General features: G+C 38.8%; 1 protein-coding gene across 3 annotated transcripts in view; it reads left to right on the forward strand.

The window, feature by feature from the left end:
* Positions 1 to 18468, forward strand: part of DCP1B (decapping mRNA 1B) — a 67021-nt gene that overhangs the window by 26628 nt on the left and 21925 nt on the right. For 2 of the 3 annotated variants that reach the window (XM_038384098.2, XM_038384118.2), the window contains 2 exons: positions 10963 to 11029; positions 12787 to 12922. In XM_038384098.2, the coding sequence (XP_038240026.1) occupies positions 10963 to 11029; positions 12787 to 12922 (203 nt within the window). Of the gene's footprint in view, positions 1 to 7214; positions 7642 to 10962; positions 11030 to 12786; positions 12923 to 18468 lie in introns of those variants that run through there. The other variant, XM_043517804.1, reaches the window with a different exon arrangement.

The raw sequence follows: 18468 nt of genomic DNA on the forward strand, positions 1-18468 counted from the left end.
TTCCCAAGAAATTGTTTGCAGTGAAAAAGCGTGTTTGTTTTCCCAATATAAGTGAAAAGGCACATTTGTTTTCTGAGATAACCTGTTTTTCCATGCCTCTGCAGATTTTGTGAAATGTGAACCTCCTGATTTGCAGATCCAAGTTCTTATTTAACACACAACTCTATTCTATTTTTGGGGGTCAAAAATCCCATTTTCAACTGGGTTGCCTTCCTGCCCTCCTTCAGCATTTAAAAAGTGTCTGGCTATTACACCAAGAGGAAATTGATGAGCCTATATGTTCTTCTGAACTAACCTGTTAAACTGAAGGTTTGAAACAGAGAATTTGCTGCATATTTCTTTTTTAAATCACATTGGTGAAAAACTTGATTTCAAACTCATACAGACTACTCCACTAAACAATTACCTTATTTGAAAAGTCAATCAATCTGCCCGTTTTACAGTAATCTGAACCTTAATTTAAAAGACAGTTAAACCAAAATTGATAAAATAGGATATATAAATACCCTAAAACCAAAAAAAAACCCTAATCAATTAACAAAGAGAAAAAACAACATCATTCAAAGTATAATCACACTTACCGGGAGATCATACAGGAGGATCTGGATGACCTTGTAAACTGGAAAAAGAAAAGGAGTACTTGTGGCACCTTAGAGACTAACAAATTTATTAGAGCATAAGCTTTCGTGAGCTACAGCTCACTTCAATGCATCCGATGAAGTGAGCTGTAGCTCACGAAAGCTTATGCTCTAATAAATTTGTTAGTCTCTAAGGTGCCACAAGTACTCCTTTTCTTTTTGCGAATACAGACTAACACGGCTGCTACTCTGAAACTTGTAAACTGGAGTAATAGTAATAGGATGAAATTTAATAGTGAGAAGTATAAGGTTATGCATTTAGGGATTAATAACAAGAATTTTAGTTATAAGCTGGGGACGCATCAATTAGAAGTAACGGAGGAGGAGAAGGACCTTGGAGTATTGGTTGATCATGGGATGACTATGAGCTGCCAATATGATATGGCTGTGAAAAAAGCTAATTTGGTCTTGGGATGCATCAGAAGAGGTATTTCCAGTAGGGATAAGGAGGTTTTAGTACCGTTATACAAGGCACCGGTGGGACCTCACCTGGAATACTGTGTGCAGTTCTGGTCTCCCATGTTTAAGAAGGATGAATTCAAACTGGAACAGGTACAGAGAAGGGCTACTAGGATGATCCGAGGAATGGAAAACTTGTCTTATGAAAGGAGACTCAAGGAGCTTGGCTTGTTTAGCCTAACTAAAAGAAGGTTGAAGGGAGATATGATTGCTCTCTATAAATATATCAGAGGGATAAATACCAGAGAGGGAGAGGAATTATTTAAGCTCAGTACCAACGTGGATACAAGAACAAATGGATATAAACTGGCCACCAGGAAGTTTAGACTTGAAATTAGATGAAGGTTTCTAACCATCAGAGGAATGAAGTTTTGGAATAGCCTTCCAAGGGAAGCAATGGGGGCAAAAGATCTATCTGGCTTCAAGATTCTACTTGATAAGTTTATGGAGGAGATGGTATGATGGGATAACATGATTTTGGTAATTAATTGATCTTTAAATATTCATGGTAAATAGGCCTAATGGCCTGTGATGGGATATTAGATGGGTGGGATCTGAGTTACCCAGGAAAGAATTTTCTATAGTATCTGGCTGGTGAATCTTGCCCATATGCTCAGGGTTTAGCTGATCGCCATATTTGGGGTCGGGAAGGAATTTTCCTCCAGGGCAGATTGGAAGAGACCCTGGAGGTTTTTCACCTTTCTCTGTAGCATGGAGCACAGGCCACTTGCTGGAGGATTCTCTGCTCCTTGAAGTCTTTAAACCACGATTTGAGGACTTCAATAGCTCAGACATAGGTGAGGTTTTTCGCAGGAGTGGGTGGGTGAGATTCGGTGGCCTGCGTTGTGCAGAAGGTCAGACTAGATGATCATAATGGTACCTTCTGACCTTAGTATCTATGAATCTATGAATTGCAAAAAGAGTTTAAAGTAGTTTCAGATACTACATCAACTTCTGAGACTCCAGCCAATTTTTATGGCTTTATAATGATATCTTCCCATTTTTTAAAATGTTTTTCTTACTGCAATTACTAAATGAAAGATCCATCCAAACACCGGAAACTGAAGAAACAGTGAAATTGACCATGCACAAAGTGTCAAATACAGAGAGTAAACAAATGGAAAAAATACAGGGGAAAAAGTTACGGTAATTTTTACACGTTACTCATAACAATAGGCACAAATTTGAGAAAAGTTGGATTTTTGTGCTTGATGGTGTTCCTTTAAGCCCAGAACTGCAAATGCATTTCCATTAACTAAGGTCTAGAAGCATTCAGCGCAGAAATAATCTAAAATTGATCATCATAGGCAGAGCTGGAAGCAGTATCTATAGTTAAGGTTGCTTAACACTTTCCATTATAAGCCCTTCTTTTCAAATGCTTATAATTTTTCCAAATTTGTAACCATTTGGGCTGAAAGCTTCCATGCTTCCTCACTGCCACAGGCTCGTTTTGTTTGCTTGTTTGTTTTGTTTAATTTCAGCAAAAATGGTTCATCTATTTCTGAGAATGAAGTTGGGTAAAATAGGTAGTTTTACAAATGTTAAATTATTTTTGTTTCTTTGAAGATCTCTAGCTCCTCTGGAGTTTGGAGCAGGAACTTAATACTTAGCAGGAGGGTAGCAGGATCAAAGAGGTACTTTTTGAGGGCCCCAGAAATATACACCCAGATTTGGCTGTGTTATAAACTTCTGAAAAGTGCTACAATAGATCTTGATAGAGGCTTTTGGGGAGACATTGTAGAAGCAGCTGCCACTTCTTTAGCTTAGGGAAAGGTAGAGTGGAAATAATGAAGGCGCTAGGGTAAGGGGAAGTGCTGCTCTCATTCCTTCTCTGCTAAAAGCAACATGAGCACTCCCTCTCATCTGCCTAGTATGGGGGAGCAATGCTCCTGCATGCTTTCCCTCTTCCTTGACTGCTACTGCAGTGAGTTCCTCTTTCTGTTTGTCTACTTTTGCCACTGTGATAAGGTGGGCTGAGAGCCAGAAAAAGACCATGTGTTCTAGTTTCATCTCTTCCATTGGCTGGTGTTAATAATCATGTGCACTTTATAGCCCTTTTAATTGAGCAAGGCCTCCTACTCCTACCTTAGAGTTCAAATATCACTCCCCATTTTACAGATTTTGTAACTGAGGTAGTAATAGATGAATTATGGCACAGCAGGGAATAGAACCCAGGGGCCAGATTATATGCTGTGCCTGTAGCTCAGGATGAGGAGGAAAAAGTGACTTTAAGCCCACTTTTTGCCTCTCAAGTCTGTGGTGCCTATTGACTATTTTACTGCCCAGATTTTTGTGGTGATAGATTTCTACTCTACAGTCAGATCATTTGTTGTAGATGAGGGCATTGCCTCCCATCTTTTGTTTTGATAGTGTGCCCTAAGAAGTTGATAGAGACAATTACTCTCCAGATCTTTGAGGAATCATGCAGATTACCTTTGAAGCCCTCTACTGATGGAATATTATGAGAAGAAGGACAGTCTTATAGTTGAGACTCAGAAGATCTGGGTTTAATTTCCAGACTGGTCACAGACTTCCTAATATTACCTTGAGCAAGTCACTTAATCTCTCTGACTCAGTTCCCCATCTGTAAAATGGGGATCATACCTCCTTTCATCTACCTGTTGTCAATCTTGAGTAGAAACCAACTTTTGCTATGTATTTGTTCAGTGCCTGCATAGTGGGGCTCCAGTCTTGCTTGGGGCGTCTACACATTCACTGTAAAATAAAGTAATAATGACAACTTGTTATCTGCAGATATTGACAGACTAACAACAAATCTCCTATCTGTATGTTGGTGTCACAAGTCATATTGGTTTACAAATGATCTGGGATTCAGGAGAGGAGAGTAGAATGCCAGTGGAGGAAAATTCATGCTAAATCAGATCACAGGACAGAGAATTTCTATCTTTCCATATCATAACTGGAATGGCAACTGCTTCATTCTCTACACTTCCTATAACATCAGCATCAGCTGAATTGTCCATGGGAACCTAGTGAACACAATTTGCGTGTGGGGTCTCTTACAGAAGAAATAAGGAACCCACTGAAGGGTTTTTCCATCTACTCCACAAATGTTTGCAGAAGTATCAATGAGCTCAGAAGTTACTGATAGAACTAACATGAATTTTGGGGCAGTCTGATGCACCCAATTTGCTTAATTCTGCTATAGAGTTGAGATTTTCTTGCAAGGAACTTTTTTTCTATTTCTTTTTCTGAAAAGACTGATTGAATCTAGTCTGATGTGACCAACATGGTTAGGACAGAGCCACTAGCAAGATCTTATAAACAAACTATCTTCTCTATTTGAGTAGTGTCCTGTTTTGCAGTGAGGTTTAAGATGTATTGTTGCAGCTACATCTGACAATCTGTGATATGGGCTCCTTCCCTTCCTGGCTGGTAAAAGACCAGAGGGAAGGTTTGGGGTCCATTTTATTAACAAAAATTGTTAAATGCTTCGCTTTTATGACAGGATTCCAGCCACAATTAAACAGATGGTGGTGAGGTCCCTACATAAGAAACCATCTCTTAACTTTAGCAACATTGCCAATTTACTGCCCACTCTCTTAACCATCTGTGTTTGGGGAAAGATGGTTGAGAAAGTTGTTTAAGCAATTCCCTGCTGGTTTGGTTTGAAAGGTGACCTGTCAAACGCTTTTTTGTGGGGGGAGGGGTGGCAGGAAGGAGGCAGAATCTTCCCTCATGTCTTTTGTATTGTGTAAAGATAACTCTGAAAACGATTTTATTTTCCTTCAATAAAATATTTTCCCTGTTCATTTTTTCACCTTTGAAATAATGCAAATATCAAGTCTTCCTATCCCTGTTTATGTTGAAAGTGGATTGCAAGTTTTATCAGCCTTTTAATTGAAGGAGAGAATTCTTCAAACTTTAACAGCTTTTTTCCCAGCTGCTTGTTAGGTGTTGAGTTACAGTAGTGTTAGCAAAAGCAGAGAGTTTTAGTCTTAATAAAAATCACTTTCCTGCTCAGTTAATCGGGTTTTACTTCCTTGATAGTTGTGGTGTCACAAACATGTTAATTCTCGAGTTCTCCGGAGAGTTTTCCAGGAAAATGACAGATCTGACCTGAATTTATATTGTAAAAAGCAAAAGAAGACAAAACAAAACAACTTCTCAGGCCTTCTTTGCTTCAGCTATACATCGTAGAGAAAACAAAAGGGTACAGTCCCCCTCCACCGCCACTTTACAGGTCATCTTTAAATGTGGGCTTAGCAAGAAGATAGTATTATATTTATTATTGACTGTTAGTGACTGACAACAACAAAATAGTTGAGAGAGGAATGGCTTTTATGGGAATATAGACTTTATATAAAATGTTATCTTTCATGGGGGTTTAATATTGATAGGCTTTAAAGTTACTTTTCTTTATCAAGATGAAGATTCTAGAAAAATAGTTGTTTCTCATGTAGCTAAGGCCCTGCGTTTTGGGGTTTTATTTCATTTAAAATTTCCCAGGAATTTAATCAGTATTAAAAAAACTTTTTTTTTTAAAGGATGATTGATAAAAACCAAACATGAAGGCTCCGGGGCCGGGGGGGAGAAGGCAGTCTAGTATTCATGGGGAAGGCAGCAGCCTTCCATTCCCTGGAGGCTTGTTGCTGCAGAAATCGTGCAGTCTTGGCTACTAGGGCACAGCTCCCTGCGTGTCTCACTTGCCTACTGTGCAAGGGAAGCACTTGGAGCCATTCTGAAGGGCCGGAGTCAGGAGGAGGCTCTGTCTGGCAGAAAAAACAGTCCAGAGTTATTGCCTATGTCCCTACTTGTCTCATTCCCCTACTGCACAAGGAGTCAGGTGATAAGGGGGCGAGATGCGCAGGGAGCCCCACTTGGCTGCCAGGATGTGGCTCCCTGCCTGTCTTGCTAGCGCTCGGCACAGCAGCAGCTGCCGAGTGGAGGGTTGACTTCTGTGCAGGCACACTGTGCCTTTTGGCAGGGGCACTGCAAGGGCAGAGCCAGATCCAGGGAATTCCAGCATTTGCAAAATACAGGTTAAAATTGATAAAATCCCAAATTCTTGTTTGTGTCAAAACCCCTGAATTTTGGGAGTCAATTTGATAAAAAAAACAAAAATTACTTATAGCCCAGTTCCAAAAGAGAAATTACTGTAAATTTCTTAGAGAGACAAGGTGGGTGAGGTAGTATCTTTGATTGGACCAACTTCTATTGGTTAGAGAGAGAAACTTACGAGCAACACAGAGCTCTTTTTCAGGGACCAGCATGGCTACAACTACATTGTAAAGGCCTTGGTTTTTGAGGGAACTGGAGATGATGAAATGGATAACTGATCATAAATTTGTTCAAACTTATTTTTAGTTTTGCTGATGGATGAATGTTGAGTGATTGTTGCCAGGATTCTTTTCTAATCAGTTATTTTTATGCTGAATGTTCCAGAAACTTATGACACAGAATCATTTCAAGACTTTTTTTCACCTGGATAAGTACATGCCAGCTTCCTCAAAAGTGGTCTAATGTTACTGAATTTTTGACATTTTGAGAAGGAATTGCAGATTTACAGTGTCTAGGATGTTAACCAACAAATATTTTAAAATTTCTGATTTAAGTAGAGCTTTTCCAAGTTGATGCTTAATAAAACATGACCTAATCTGACCTCGATTGGCCAAAGTTGTGTGGCTCCAAGGTGTGCCTTGCACCTGATTTTTCAGAAGACCTTGGGGGGTGTTGCTGCTTGGCTGAGTAAATGAAATTTTCAAACTGTTGGAACTAAGGATAAGGCTGAAAACATTACCTTTTTGGGTCAGTAAGCCACCTGAGGGAAAACTGACATTCCAGAATCTCCAAGATCGACTCAAGTCTCTACTATAGTATCTCTGAATGGCGCGGGGAGGGCTAGCCGCCAAATAAGACTAAAATTCTAAGGAGGAAGCTTTATAATTGGCTTTGATGTTGTGGTTTAAACATATTAAATAATTTGGTTCCAAGTCCTAACTAAAGAATTTTACCAACGTGAATCAAATCAATGATTTAAAGCCGGCCAATGGCTTACTATGGAAACTAAACAGCCACTTTCTTAGAATCCTGTTTAGAATGTATAAGGATTGACTATTTTTAATATTAATAATTAAATAAATCAAATTAAATTAAATAAATTAAATAATCAATATCAAATAATCGAGTTTGATTTTTGATCTGATAGTTGTAATGCTTTATTTCTAGTATAGTTTAATATTATTAACAATAGTTTAGTTTTGGTGATATGTTTTCTTAATTTTGTTTTTCTTTGAGTCTTAATAAAATTTATAAGATTGATACTGAGTCACATTTCTTTCAGTAAGCAGTATGGGTCCTGACCAGCTCCCCCTAATTAGTCCTTGGTTCTTACAGAGTCCATGTGGTTTTGTTAGCTCTTTCAGCATCGTCTGATATCATTGTCCATTATGTGTTTGTTTTGCTAACACCCTGTAAAGCCTTCCAGGAATGGATAAAAGAGGCCTTTCAGTAGATTTTTCTTTCTTTCTCTGGAAGAGATCTCAAAGGATGAGGAGTATCCTTTTCGTCCTTTGCTAAATGTGTAAGTATAGTGTGGGGGAAGCAGAGACACATTTTGCCTGTGAGATTACCACTTGGCAGATGATACTCAAATCTAATTTTTTTGTTTGTTTTTTGCCAAACACTACGTGATAGAGTTAGGGGAACGGATAGGAGCAATCTGGTTTAGACGCAATCTAGGTGAGACAAATTATTGTAATAAGTACTAGAGTGCTTCTAGAGAATTTGGTGGTGTGTGAGTTCATCTTTTATTACAGGGATATGCCAGGCCCCTGCCATTACTGTTTTTGGAGTCTGGTGTCATTTTAGTTTTATTGATGCTCCTGGATTCTTAGGTACTGGCTATAGTATGTATTGCCTTCTCTATCTGTGTCTGGCCAGGAGCATGTGGCTGTTCCACTCTTAATACAGACTTGCCCCAATAATCCATGCCTTAGTCATCTAAGGGCTAGTCTACACTTGCTACACTAAAGTGCTACCGCTGCAGTGCTTTAATGTGCCCTCTGTGATTATTGTGTTCTGTTGAGTTGTAATTGATTTTAGTGATGTAAATCTCCCAGATGTCAAATATAAATTTCTTAAAAAACAAAACAAAACCCTAAACCTCAGTCACACAAACATCTGATTTAGCAGTTTATGATAATACCAGCGATAGGAGGTGGAATAAAGATTTTTTGACTAAAGATATGGCAGGCAACTATGGTCTTAAACTATGACCAGTCCCATACTAGGGACCCATTTACAGCACGGAGCACCTTGGCACAATTAAAATACAAGTTGGACATGACTGGGTAGATGGGACTTTGCAGAGCATTTAAAATGGTTTGGTAAAACTCTTTAAAACAGTGTTCAGTCTTAACTGTATTTTAATCACGTCTTTCCTCTACTGTATTGTGTTGGAGGATTCAATTATTGTACTGTTTGTAGTGTAAACAGGACCTAACAGAACAATGATTTTTTTCAAATATTTGGTATAAAAAAGTATGTTTAGTTTTTGCGTTTATGCATACTCTGTTTGTAATTAGGGATCCTGAAAACAGATCCCATGTTTAGTTTTAAAGATTTGCAGTTTAACATTCCTGACATTTATTGGTTTGTGTTATAAACTCAGTGTTTTTAAATGTAGGTTTTAAAGTTTAATTTTCTTTTCTGTAGAGGATGTTCATTATTGGCACAATTCACACCAACAGCTTTGTTACATATTTATACATGAGTTTTGGAACCATCACAGCCTATGGTATAAAATGTCTTATTTAGACAAGAAGTAAAATCATCATGACTCTACTCTGAAAATTAATGATGAGATGCACCATATATAGTTTTAAAATATGCTGTTCATTGCCTATTTATTTTGTGTCTTCCTCCCCCCACACTGCAAGAGCATTATGATTAAATCATATTTAAATATAATCTTTTGGAAAATTCAACTTCAGTCCTTTTTTAGTTATACAAATGACTTGCAAATAACAAATGGCTGAAAATTTGAGGGGAAATAGGGTGGAGGGCTCATTGCACTTCTGTTCCTTACAAACAGCTGTAAACTAATTTTCTTTTCAAATGTTAACAAAGGCCTTTCCAGCTTAAACGTCCTACGCCAAGTTTTCATTCCACAATTAAGCTGTGGAAATAGATGTGTAGAAAAGAAGGAGTGATCGCACTGGGTCACCATAATACAGAGAGAGTTACAGGACACATGACAATGAGTTTAATTAACACTCTGAATGTGTTAAAATGCTGTCTTTTATTTTCATTTTCATCCCTTTCAAATAAGGCCCTGTCCCTACTGTGCTGACCATGGTAGCAATAACTATATTGTAATAAGGTTACAGTTAGCACAGTTTCCCTGATCTGCGTGGGCAGGAGCTCCTTTCTGAGACTCTTGACAGCCAAACATTGTTACAGCTGTACCCCACTTAGGTACATTCAGTTATGTAACATGTGTCTGATTAAAAAAAGAAAAGGAGTACTTGTGGCACCTTAGAGACTAACAAATTTATTTGAGCATAAGCTTTCATGAGCTACAGCTGACTTCATTGGATGCATCCACTCCATACGGCTAAATTCAGTGCCTTGCATAATAACAGGTTTCAGAGTAGCAGCCATGTTAGTCTGTATTCGCAAAAAAGAAAAGGAGTACTTGTGGCACCTTAGAGACTAACAAATTTATTTGAGCATAAGCTTTCATGAGCTACAGCTGACTTCATTGGATGCATCCACTCCATACGGCTAAATTCAGTGCCTTGCATAATAACAGGTTTCAGAGTAGCAGCCATGTTAGTCTGTATTCGCAAAAAAGAAAAGGAGTACTTGTGGCACCTTAGAGACTAACAAATTTATTTGAGCATAAGTTTTCGTGAGCTACAGCTCACTTCATCGGATGCAACCGATGAAGTGAGCTGTAGCTCACGAAAGCTTATGCTCAAATAAATTTGTTAGTCTCTAAGGTGCCACAAGTACTCCTTTTCTTTTTTGCGAATATAGACTAACATGGCTGCTACTCTGAAACATGTTTCTGATTGGAAAATTTCTTGTTTTGTACTGAACAAGAAAGTCATGCTCGCTACAACTCTGTTTATTGTAGTCATTGTGGTTTCATTACTACTGTGGGCAGGGCATAAGCCTGGATGTTTTGAGAATTTTTTATTATCAGTACATTTAAATCTGCTGCAAGGAAAGGCTGCAGGAAGTTACGTTTGTGGACTAGACTGTATTTTACAGTCCTGGGCTTGGTTGCATCTTCTAGTATATAATTTGCTACTTTCTGGGGAGAGGGAGGAGTGGTAATGGGCAACATTAAAGGTGACCTGCAAAGGGGGAAAATTGGGATTATGCTTTTCCTTTGTATAGCATGTAAGAAGGGTCTGCAAGGTTGTTCTTGTTTTTTAAACATTTTTTTCACTTGTTTGTTGCATTACTAATTCAGGTGCTGTCTACCTGTAATACACTGATAAGTGAGATCTAGTAAAATAATGACATGACAAAAGCTAAGCAAATGAAAGTCAAGTAATTTGAGAAGAGAAGAAGAATTTGTTTCTGGTTGAGAACTGTTTAACTCCAATAACTAACATTGTGGAGAAAAGGATTCCACACTCCCACACCCTCAGTGCAGGTTTTAGAGCTAGCAATGAGATATCCAATAAATCCTCCAGCAAAATCAAGGAAGACCAGAGTTGACATATCTGTAATCAGGAAAAAAAATCTTTTAAAATGTTTCTTTTAAAAAAAAAATAATCATAATCCTTTGCTAGTCACCTTTAACTATCCACTCCAAAGAGAGTTGCTGTCAGGTGGAATACTATGTATGAGAAGATGCTCATAGTTTGTGTTTGATGTGCATTTACAGTGTCCATTTATGGAATTTGGTTTTATGATAAGGAAGAATGCCAAAGAATTGCAGAGCTCATGAAAAAGTAAGTGATGATGGGTAAACAAGGTTTTTGTGCTCTTTATGTGTATGTACGTCTGTATATACATGCACATTATATTGCTTGGATGGTATTACTCCTCTGAATATTAACCTCATTTATACTGGACTTGTTGAAAATAAGCTTGTGTCACACATCACTAAATATTATGTATTTAAAAATAAATGTGTACACAGAATACAATATCTTTACATAATTCAGTATCTCTCAAACTATATCAGAATGTAATGGGTCATCTGATTTATTCTCTAAAACCTAGCAGATCTATTTTGGGCAGTGGGTCAATGAAAAAGTACTACATTGGGGTTAGAATGGATAATTTCCCCCCTCTTTTTGGGGACCTATAGTTTTAAAAGGAATTACCATTACAGGTGTGCAAGAAAAGGGGTAAGTGGGGGGAGGGGCATTCATAAAGGATGCCCGCAGGTTTTTTCTGTATTTTTATATGTCCTTTCCATGTTAACCTTGAACTCCTTCTGTTTATCCCTTTTTTAACAAAATGTGGAAGATTAAGTTCTTTGTCATTTTTCTGAAACATAAGGCAAGGTCTTAATTAGCTCTGACTTCAATATATTTATTTGCTTAATAAAACAATTTTCAGTGTTATTACAATCAAATCAGAGATCAAACACCTCAGATAAAATCATATATATTCTGTGCAACATTTCATTTCTGATAGTATTACTGATGTCCACTCACCTAGCTTTTTCACTGCTTTCTTTAAGAGTCCAGTGCTGGCAGAGCCCATCCCTTCTCTGCTTACTGCTCTATATGTAATGGCTGGCTCCTTTACCCTGCTATATGCCTGCTTTTTGGCAACATTTGTTTGTTTGCTTTTTGATGGGGAAGGGGTTGGAGGTGCTTAATTTTTGATAAAATGTTGTAATCAAAGTTTTTGAGGTCTTAGGGTATGTCTACACTGCAGCACTAGTAGACATACAGAGAGCAAGAAATACAGAGGTTTATAAGACAGCAAAAAAAAATCAGGTTTCAGAGTAGCAGCCGTGTTAGTCTGTATTCGCAAAAAGAAAAGGAGTACTTGTGGCACAGTACTCCTTTTCTTTTTGCAAAAAAAAAATCATCATTACATGTCTTACCACACTGAAGTGGCTAAATTGTGACCCAAGAAATATTTGGTAGAGAAACAATTTACAGAAATAAGCAATGATCCCTAAGAAACCTGGGCTTTTAATAGCAAATGTTAGTTAACTAGCTCAAGTTGCAGTTGATGGTAATTAGGTACTCTCAAACTGGTAATTTACTACAATAAAGACTAGTTTTCAGAGGATTCATGCTATTGGAAACCATTTGTAGTGGTTTATAATAACAGCATTTCATATAGATTAAAAAATATCCTGTAGCTCAGCCAAGTGGCTGTGTGCTAGAATTCTCAGCATTCTGCTGCAATTATAAAACAGCTGGGGTAGGAAATTGGTCATTTACTACAAGTTAATGACTGAATTATGTCTGTTCCCCACCTCCCACCAGCAGTCAGAACTAAATAACACAATAAATTCCCTGTACCTTCTGACTGTGGAACCTGTGATTGAGTTTCAGAAATTCAAGTCTTTATGCACAGAATTTGGAGGAAACTTCATCTTATCCCCAGTCAAGCCATCCTTTTATATAGACTGCAAAAATATATAGACTTCTAGAGTTCTGTTTAATGATTAAAAATAATTGAACTTGATATTTTCATTTATTTCTGCCTTATGGATTCCCTCTTTACTCCTCACTTCCAGTCTAACTCAACAGGAGCAATTCAAAGCGCAGCAGGGGGCTGGAGCAGGAGCCTCTCCAATGATCCAGAGCTCTGGTGATAGCAAGGAAGTGGATATCTTACGAATGCTTACCAAGGCCAAAGATGAATATACCAAGGTGAGTTTTGTTCTCTGTAAAATTTCCTTTCAGCGCCATGATAACATGACTCCACCTCTTGTCATTTTGTCTTCTAATGGATTTATGTTCTTTTTGTAAAATTACTTTGCAAACACCAAATAATTACAGGGTGTTAGAGCAGTAGGCCTGATGTGGTTTTCCCTGACAAAACATGCAAAATAATTTCATGTTTGTGTATCAGTATCTTCTAAGGAAAATAATACATATAGGGATTTTTGTTTTTCTGTGGGGGTATTATTAATTGATCATAGAATCATAGGACTGGAGGCAGGGGTAAAAGTAACTGAGGCCACTTACCAGTACGGGGCGGGGCCTCGGGTGGAAGGGGCGGGGCTGGGGGGTTAGCATCTCCCACCCAGCCTTTCCAGTCCGGCTGGCCCACACCGCCCAGGGCTTCCGTGTTGATTTAAAGGGCCCGGGGCTCCAGATGCCGCTGCTGCCATAGAAGCAGCAGCATCCGGAGCCCCTGGCCCTTTTAAATCACTGGCCCCGGGCAGCTGCTCCCTTTGCCCCCCCCTCCTGTCGGTGGCTGGGGGGGCCAAAAGGGGCAGGAACGTTAAAACGCTGCAGGGTCCTTTGCCGCGGCAGTGCTTTAACATTGCTGTCCCTTCCCCCCCACCCTCTGTCGGTGGCCCTGCCGGTACGGACCCTACCGGCAGGGCCACCGACAGGGGAGGCAAAAGGGGCAGGGACATTAAAACGCTACCACGGCAGCCCTTTAATGTGGGCTGGGTATGGGCCGGTGCGGGTTCTTACCGGTACGCAGTACTGGCCCGTACTGGCTCACTTTCACCCCGACTGGAGGGAACCTTGAGAGGTCATCTAGTCTAGTCCTTTGCACTCACGGCAGAATTAAGTATTATCTAAGTCGTGAGCTTTGGGGATACATTTTAGTGACTTTGATTTTGACACATGAATCTCACATTCTCCTTGCATATTCATTGGTGCCTAAGAGCTGTAACTTCTTTGATGTGGATGACATGCTCATGATGGCTTCTAGCTGCTGGGAAGTTATTCTCAGTCTCTTTGACAACTATCTAATGTCTTTTCCACATGTTAGTTTTGGTTGAGAAGACCCCTAGCATGTAAGTAACTGTTTTAAATGTAGTTGGTGAGATGTAGTTTAGTCATTGATGGATGGAAATGAAAAGGTTTGAAACCTAATATAATTTGATCCCACATGCTCTGTGTTCTGGAGTTTCTAAGACACCTAAGTAATTAATGGATTAATTAATTTTCTTCTCTTTATTACTGAGCAGCCCAGAACGTTTTACCTTTCAAAATAAAAGTCTAATAATTTCAATTATTTATATCAATGGTGTAAACTATTTCAGAGCTTCTGTTGGATCTCTGCTGTTTCCTATCTTTCATATGCAGTACCATTGAATAATGAGCTCATAACATAGAAGAGTTTTGGGTTTGGGAATGCATATATATTTTTAACACAAGCAATTTAAAGAAAGGTGATTTTATTTCTTTTGTGAAATGTGGTTACTAATAAGATTTTAAGCAGAGCTGTAGTGAATTTTCTCAGCTCCCATGAAATGTAGCCTTTGTTTCTTGTGGCACAGCTGCTTTTGAAGCCAGCATCTTGAGACCTGTTCTGTGTAAGAGGTGGGTTTAATGCTTTAAACAGATGACAAAAAGGAGACTTGTTTCTGTAATTTAATCCTGAATTGGTACCTAGGCTTGGATCAAAACTTTTTTGCAAAGTGCTGCTTTATACAATAAAGTGTTTACAACTAATTTGAATAGCCACTATTGAAAGAACTATAATGGTACCTTCTGGAAAATCTAGAAAAACATTAGGCTTGTGCTCAGATACCTTGGTGATGAATACATGATAGAGGAAATTCTCTCCCTCTCCCTTTATATATATAAATATATGTAGTAGGATATAGAGGAAGAGAAATACAAAAATATTTTGTTCAGAGATATGGTGTGCAAACAGAGTCTTGGAATATTTTGTAAATTTGCTGCTGCTGCTTATGCCCCACATAATCCTATGTTTGTGGCATCATAATTGGTTGCCAAGGAGATATTCTGCAACAGAGCACTTTGCCTTCAGCTGGGACATAAGCAGCAGGAATAGCTGACCTGGTACAGACTAGAGATCCTGTTTTCATGACAGTGTCCTTAGTAACATAAAATTAGGAAGAGAGGAGCGGGACAAATTGTGACATGCAGATTTATTTTTACATTAAATCAGGGGTATCATTTCAGAAAATTTTGGGAGGAGAGGTCAAAGTTGCATCAGCATCCACAACATTGTTATAGGATATATTATATCCTGCAGAGTTCAGGGAAGGGACAAAAAGTGAAAGACATAAAGGAGCATATAGACCTCTGAAAAGTCAGAGGAGGAAGGCAAATCAAGGTCTGGGGGAGGCAGCTATCCCCCTTGCCTCATAGCAAATGACACCCAGGCCTCAAGGCCACTATACTTCACAACTACCGTGATTTTTGGCCACTTCATGACTGTTACGCTTTCTTTCCAGCTTATGTCTCAAGACTGATTGTGCTGAAATCAGCTTGTCAAGTCTGCTTATTAACCCTTCTGCATCTTCTGTGATTCAGAAGGATAATGGTAGCCTCATGCGCCATAGAGTAGGAACAGACAAGATAAACAAGCAGGTTTCAGTGCATTCAAGAGGTCTGTTTTCTTTCATTTAAGTCCAGTGGTAAAATTCTCCAAAGAGCCGAAGTGACTTAGGACTTAAGGGCATGCCTACATTGCCAGGCAGCTCAGACTAAGGGGGTATGAATAGCAGTGTGCCTCAAAGTGCTGCGCTGTAACTCCCCGTGTGGATGCTGCATGCACAAACTTAAACGTGAAGGAACTCCAGAGAGATTTAACAAAGCTAGGTGAATAGACAACACAATGACATATGCTGTTCGGTGTTGATTAATGCAAAGGAAACTTTTCTTAACACAAATATCTATTTTAATGTTATTGGCACACTCTTCCATCTTCCATACTGGATCTTCAAATTGTTGTTCTGATGTTGTCTTTCTAAGCCATCCATATGTAATTGGTTTTAAAGGGCAACTGCAAAGCAAGAGTGAAACTTTTGTTAAGCCCAGATTTCTGCCCTGGCACTTAAGGTTCCTGACACTACTTCCCACAAGGACAGAAGGTTCCATTAACCAGGCCTTGGGGCATTGAGCATAGAAATCAATATAAACTAATTTTTTAAGTTTCTCTTGCCCTCTGCAAAATCCTCTTGGTACTTCCTAGTTAATTTGAAGAGCTCCTAAAATTCACCATTATGTGCCATCAAATACCACTGCGCTTGGATTGACGAGACTTCTGACATTTGAGATACCCCAGAGATCTTCAGTGAACTAGTGTATACTAACAGGTTTTCACACAGAGGGGAAAAAATTGCAGCAGATTAGCTTATGTAGCTCTCTGTGCTGAATGCTGCCCACCCAGCCTAGCCAGAGGGCATTCGGTACAGCATTTTATAGTTAACTCAAGTTCCATTTTTGCTTTGCAGTTCTCCTTTCAGGGCAAAGTTTACTTTTTGGTTGTCATAGTTTCCCAGTTCTGTTGCTTGAAGCAGTTGCTGACCTTATGCCAGATGGGCACAGCATGAAGGAAGATTCAAGAACTGAAATAACGTTTTCCACCTCGCTGCTAGCAGCCCTTTTAGCATGTCTGTGTTTGTGCCTCCAAAAACCAGTGCTCAAGGTAGCACTGAGCTAGAGGTTGAAGCAGAACAGCAAGAGCTCAGGTGTATGAATTGAACTTCGATTCTCCTTCATGACATTTCCTCCCCTGAGCACCATTTTAGGAGTTACATGCCTGTCCACACAGCCACTAAACTATTTTTGAGAAGTAGTTGGCAGTTATGGCAGTTCCCTCAAGCACAGTATTCCATAGAACCAGGACATAAATATGCCGCCTTCTCTAACAGCCCTCAAGGTCTTCTTTATTGGCCTCCTCATGCAGTTATTGAACCAATCTGTCCCTCTCTTTCTCATTAGTTTTCCCGTGGTGATAGGTGTATTAGAAATGGATGCACTGGATAGTTTTCAGTCCACTCTACCTTGTATATCTCTCAAGTTTATTTTTAACTGTTTGGTAGCTATTCTGGCTTATGATCAGTCCTTTGAATCCTGCCAGGTTTACGTCTGCTACCAAGACCACCCAGTCATTTCTTTAGTAGTACCATAGTACTAGGAGCCCTTGCCATGTCCAGGACCGCATAGTGCTAGGCACTGGATAGACACAGAAAGAAAAGATGGTCCCCACCCTAAGGAGATTACATTCTAAGACAAGAGCCAGTACATGGATATAGACACATGGGGGAGTACAATGAAACAGTATGACTTGGGTCAGCATGATAGGCAATGGTCTCTGAACACCAAAGGCCTAAGAGCCCAATTGTTGTAGTAATTAAATAGGAATTGCCATACTGTATCAGACTCGTGGTCCATCTGTTCCAGTATTCTATTTCCAGCAATGCATAGAACCAGATGCCTCAGAGGAAGGTGCAAAAGCCCAAAGTGAACAATTAGAGAATGACCTGGACATAAGGAAAGCTTTTTCCTAACATTCGTCAGTTAGAGGTTGGTTTATGTTTCGAAGCATGAGGATTTATAGCTCCTCTGCATTTTTGTTTGTTGTGTCTAATTAACTTGTTCTTGTTATTAGTACAAATATTTAATCCTTCTGCGAATCCTGCTTATCTGATGGTCACAGTGGTATCTTGTATCAGAGTTCCACGGGCTAATACTTCTTTCTTTATACAGTGCATAATTTCCTTTTATCAAATTTCTATTTGTTGTTGTTCAATTATGAGAGGGTAAAGAAAAGCATTTGATTTACTTTTTCTGTACTATTCATTATTTTGTATACCTCCAGCATGTTTCCTCTTCTTTACGCCTTTTCTAAACTAAATATTCCCAGTTTCTTTTCATATTTTAGTCTTTCCATACTGCTAATCATTTTTGTCAAGCATCTCTGAATCCCCCTCTACTTCTGCCCTATCCTTTTTGAGATAAGAATATCAGTTAACATATCAGTATTTAACAAGCGAACATACTGACTCTCAAATGCTAACCAATCAAATACTTTAATTTTTTTCCTTAAGATTTTAAGTGTGTATAAACTATACTTTATCTGACTGTTGATGGCATGAGACAGTTATCTAGAGGAGATCAGCAAGTATAACCATCAACCCTAGGAAAAAAGATTTAAAATATAGTCCTCCCTTACAACCCCGTTTTTAAAAAACCCAGAAACTTGTAAAAATAGTAAACAAAGTGATTTATTGTACAGCCAAAATAAACATTTTTATAGGCCATCTCTAAACTTTGTTTCATGTAATTTTCAGTGGAAAAACTATAGGATACCAACTTTCAAACTAACACACTCATGTGCTCTAATCTTCTCTTCATTTCTTTTTCTTCTTTTTCCTCTTCTTTTTTTAAAACCAGCAGCAATCCACACAGGAGCATTAGAGAAAAGAAATATGTATTGAATTGCAAGGCTTATGCTTTTTTGAGGGTGGCAATTG

The sequence above is a fragment of the Dermochelys coriacea genome, chromosome 1 (genome assembly GCF_009764565.3).
Source record: "Dermochelys coriacea isolate rDerCor1 chromosome 1, rDerCor1.pri.v4, whole genome shotgun sequence".
In the NCBI taxonomy this organism is placed as follows: Eukaryota; Metazoa; Chordata; order Testudines; family Dermochelyidae; genus Dermochelys; species Dermochelys coriacea.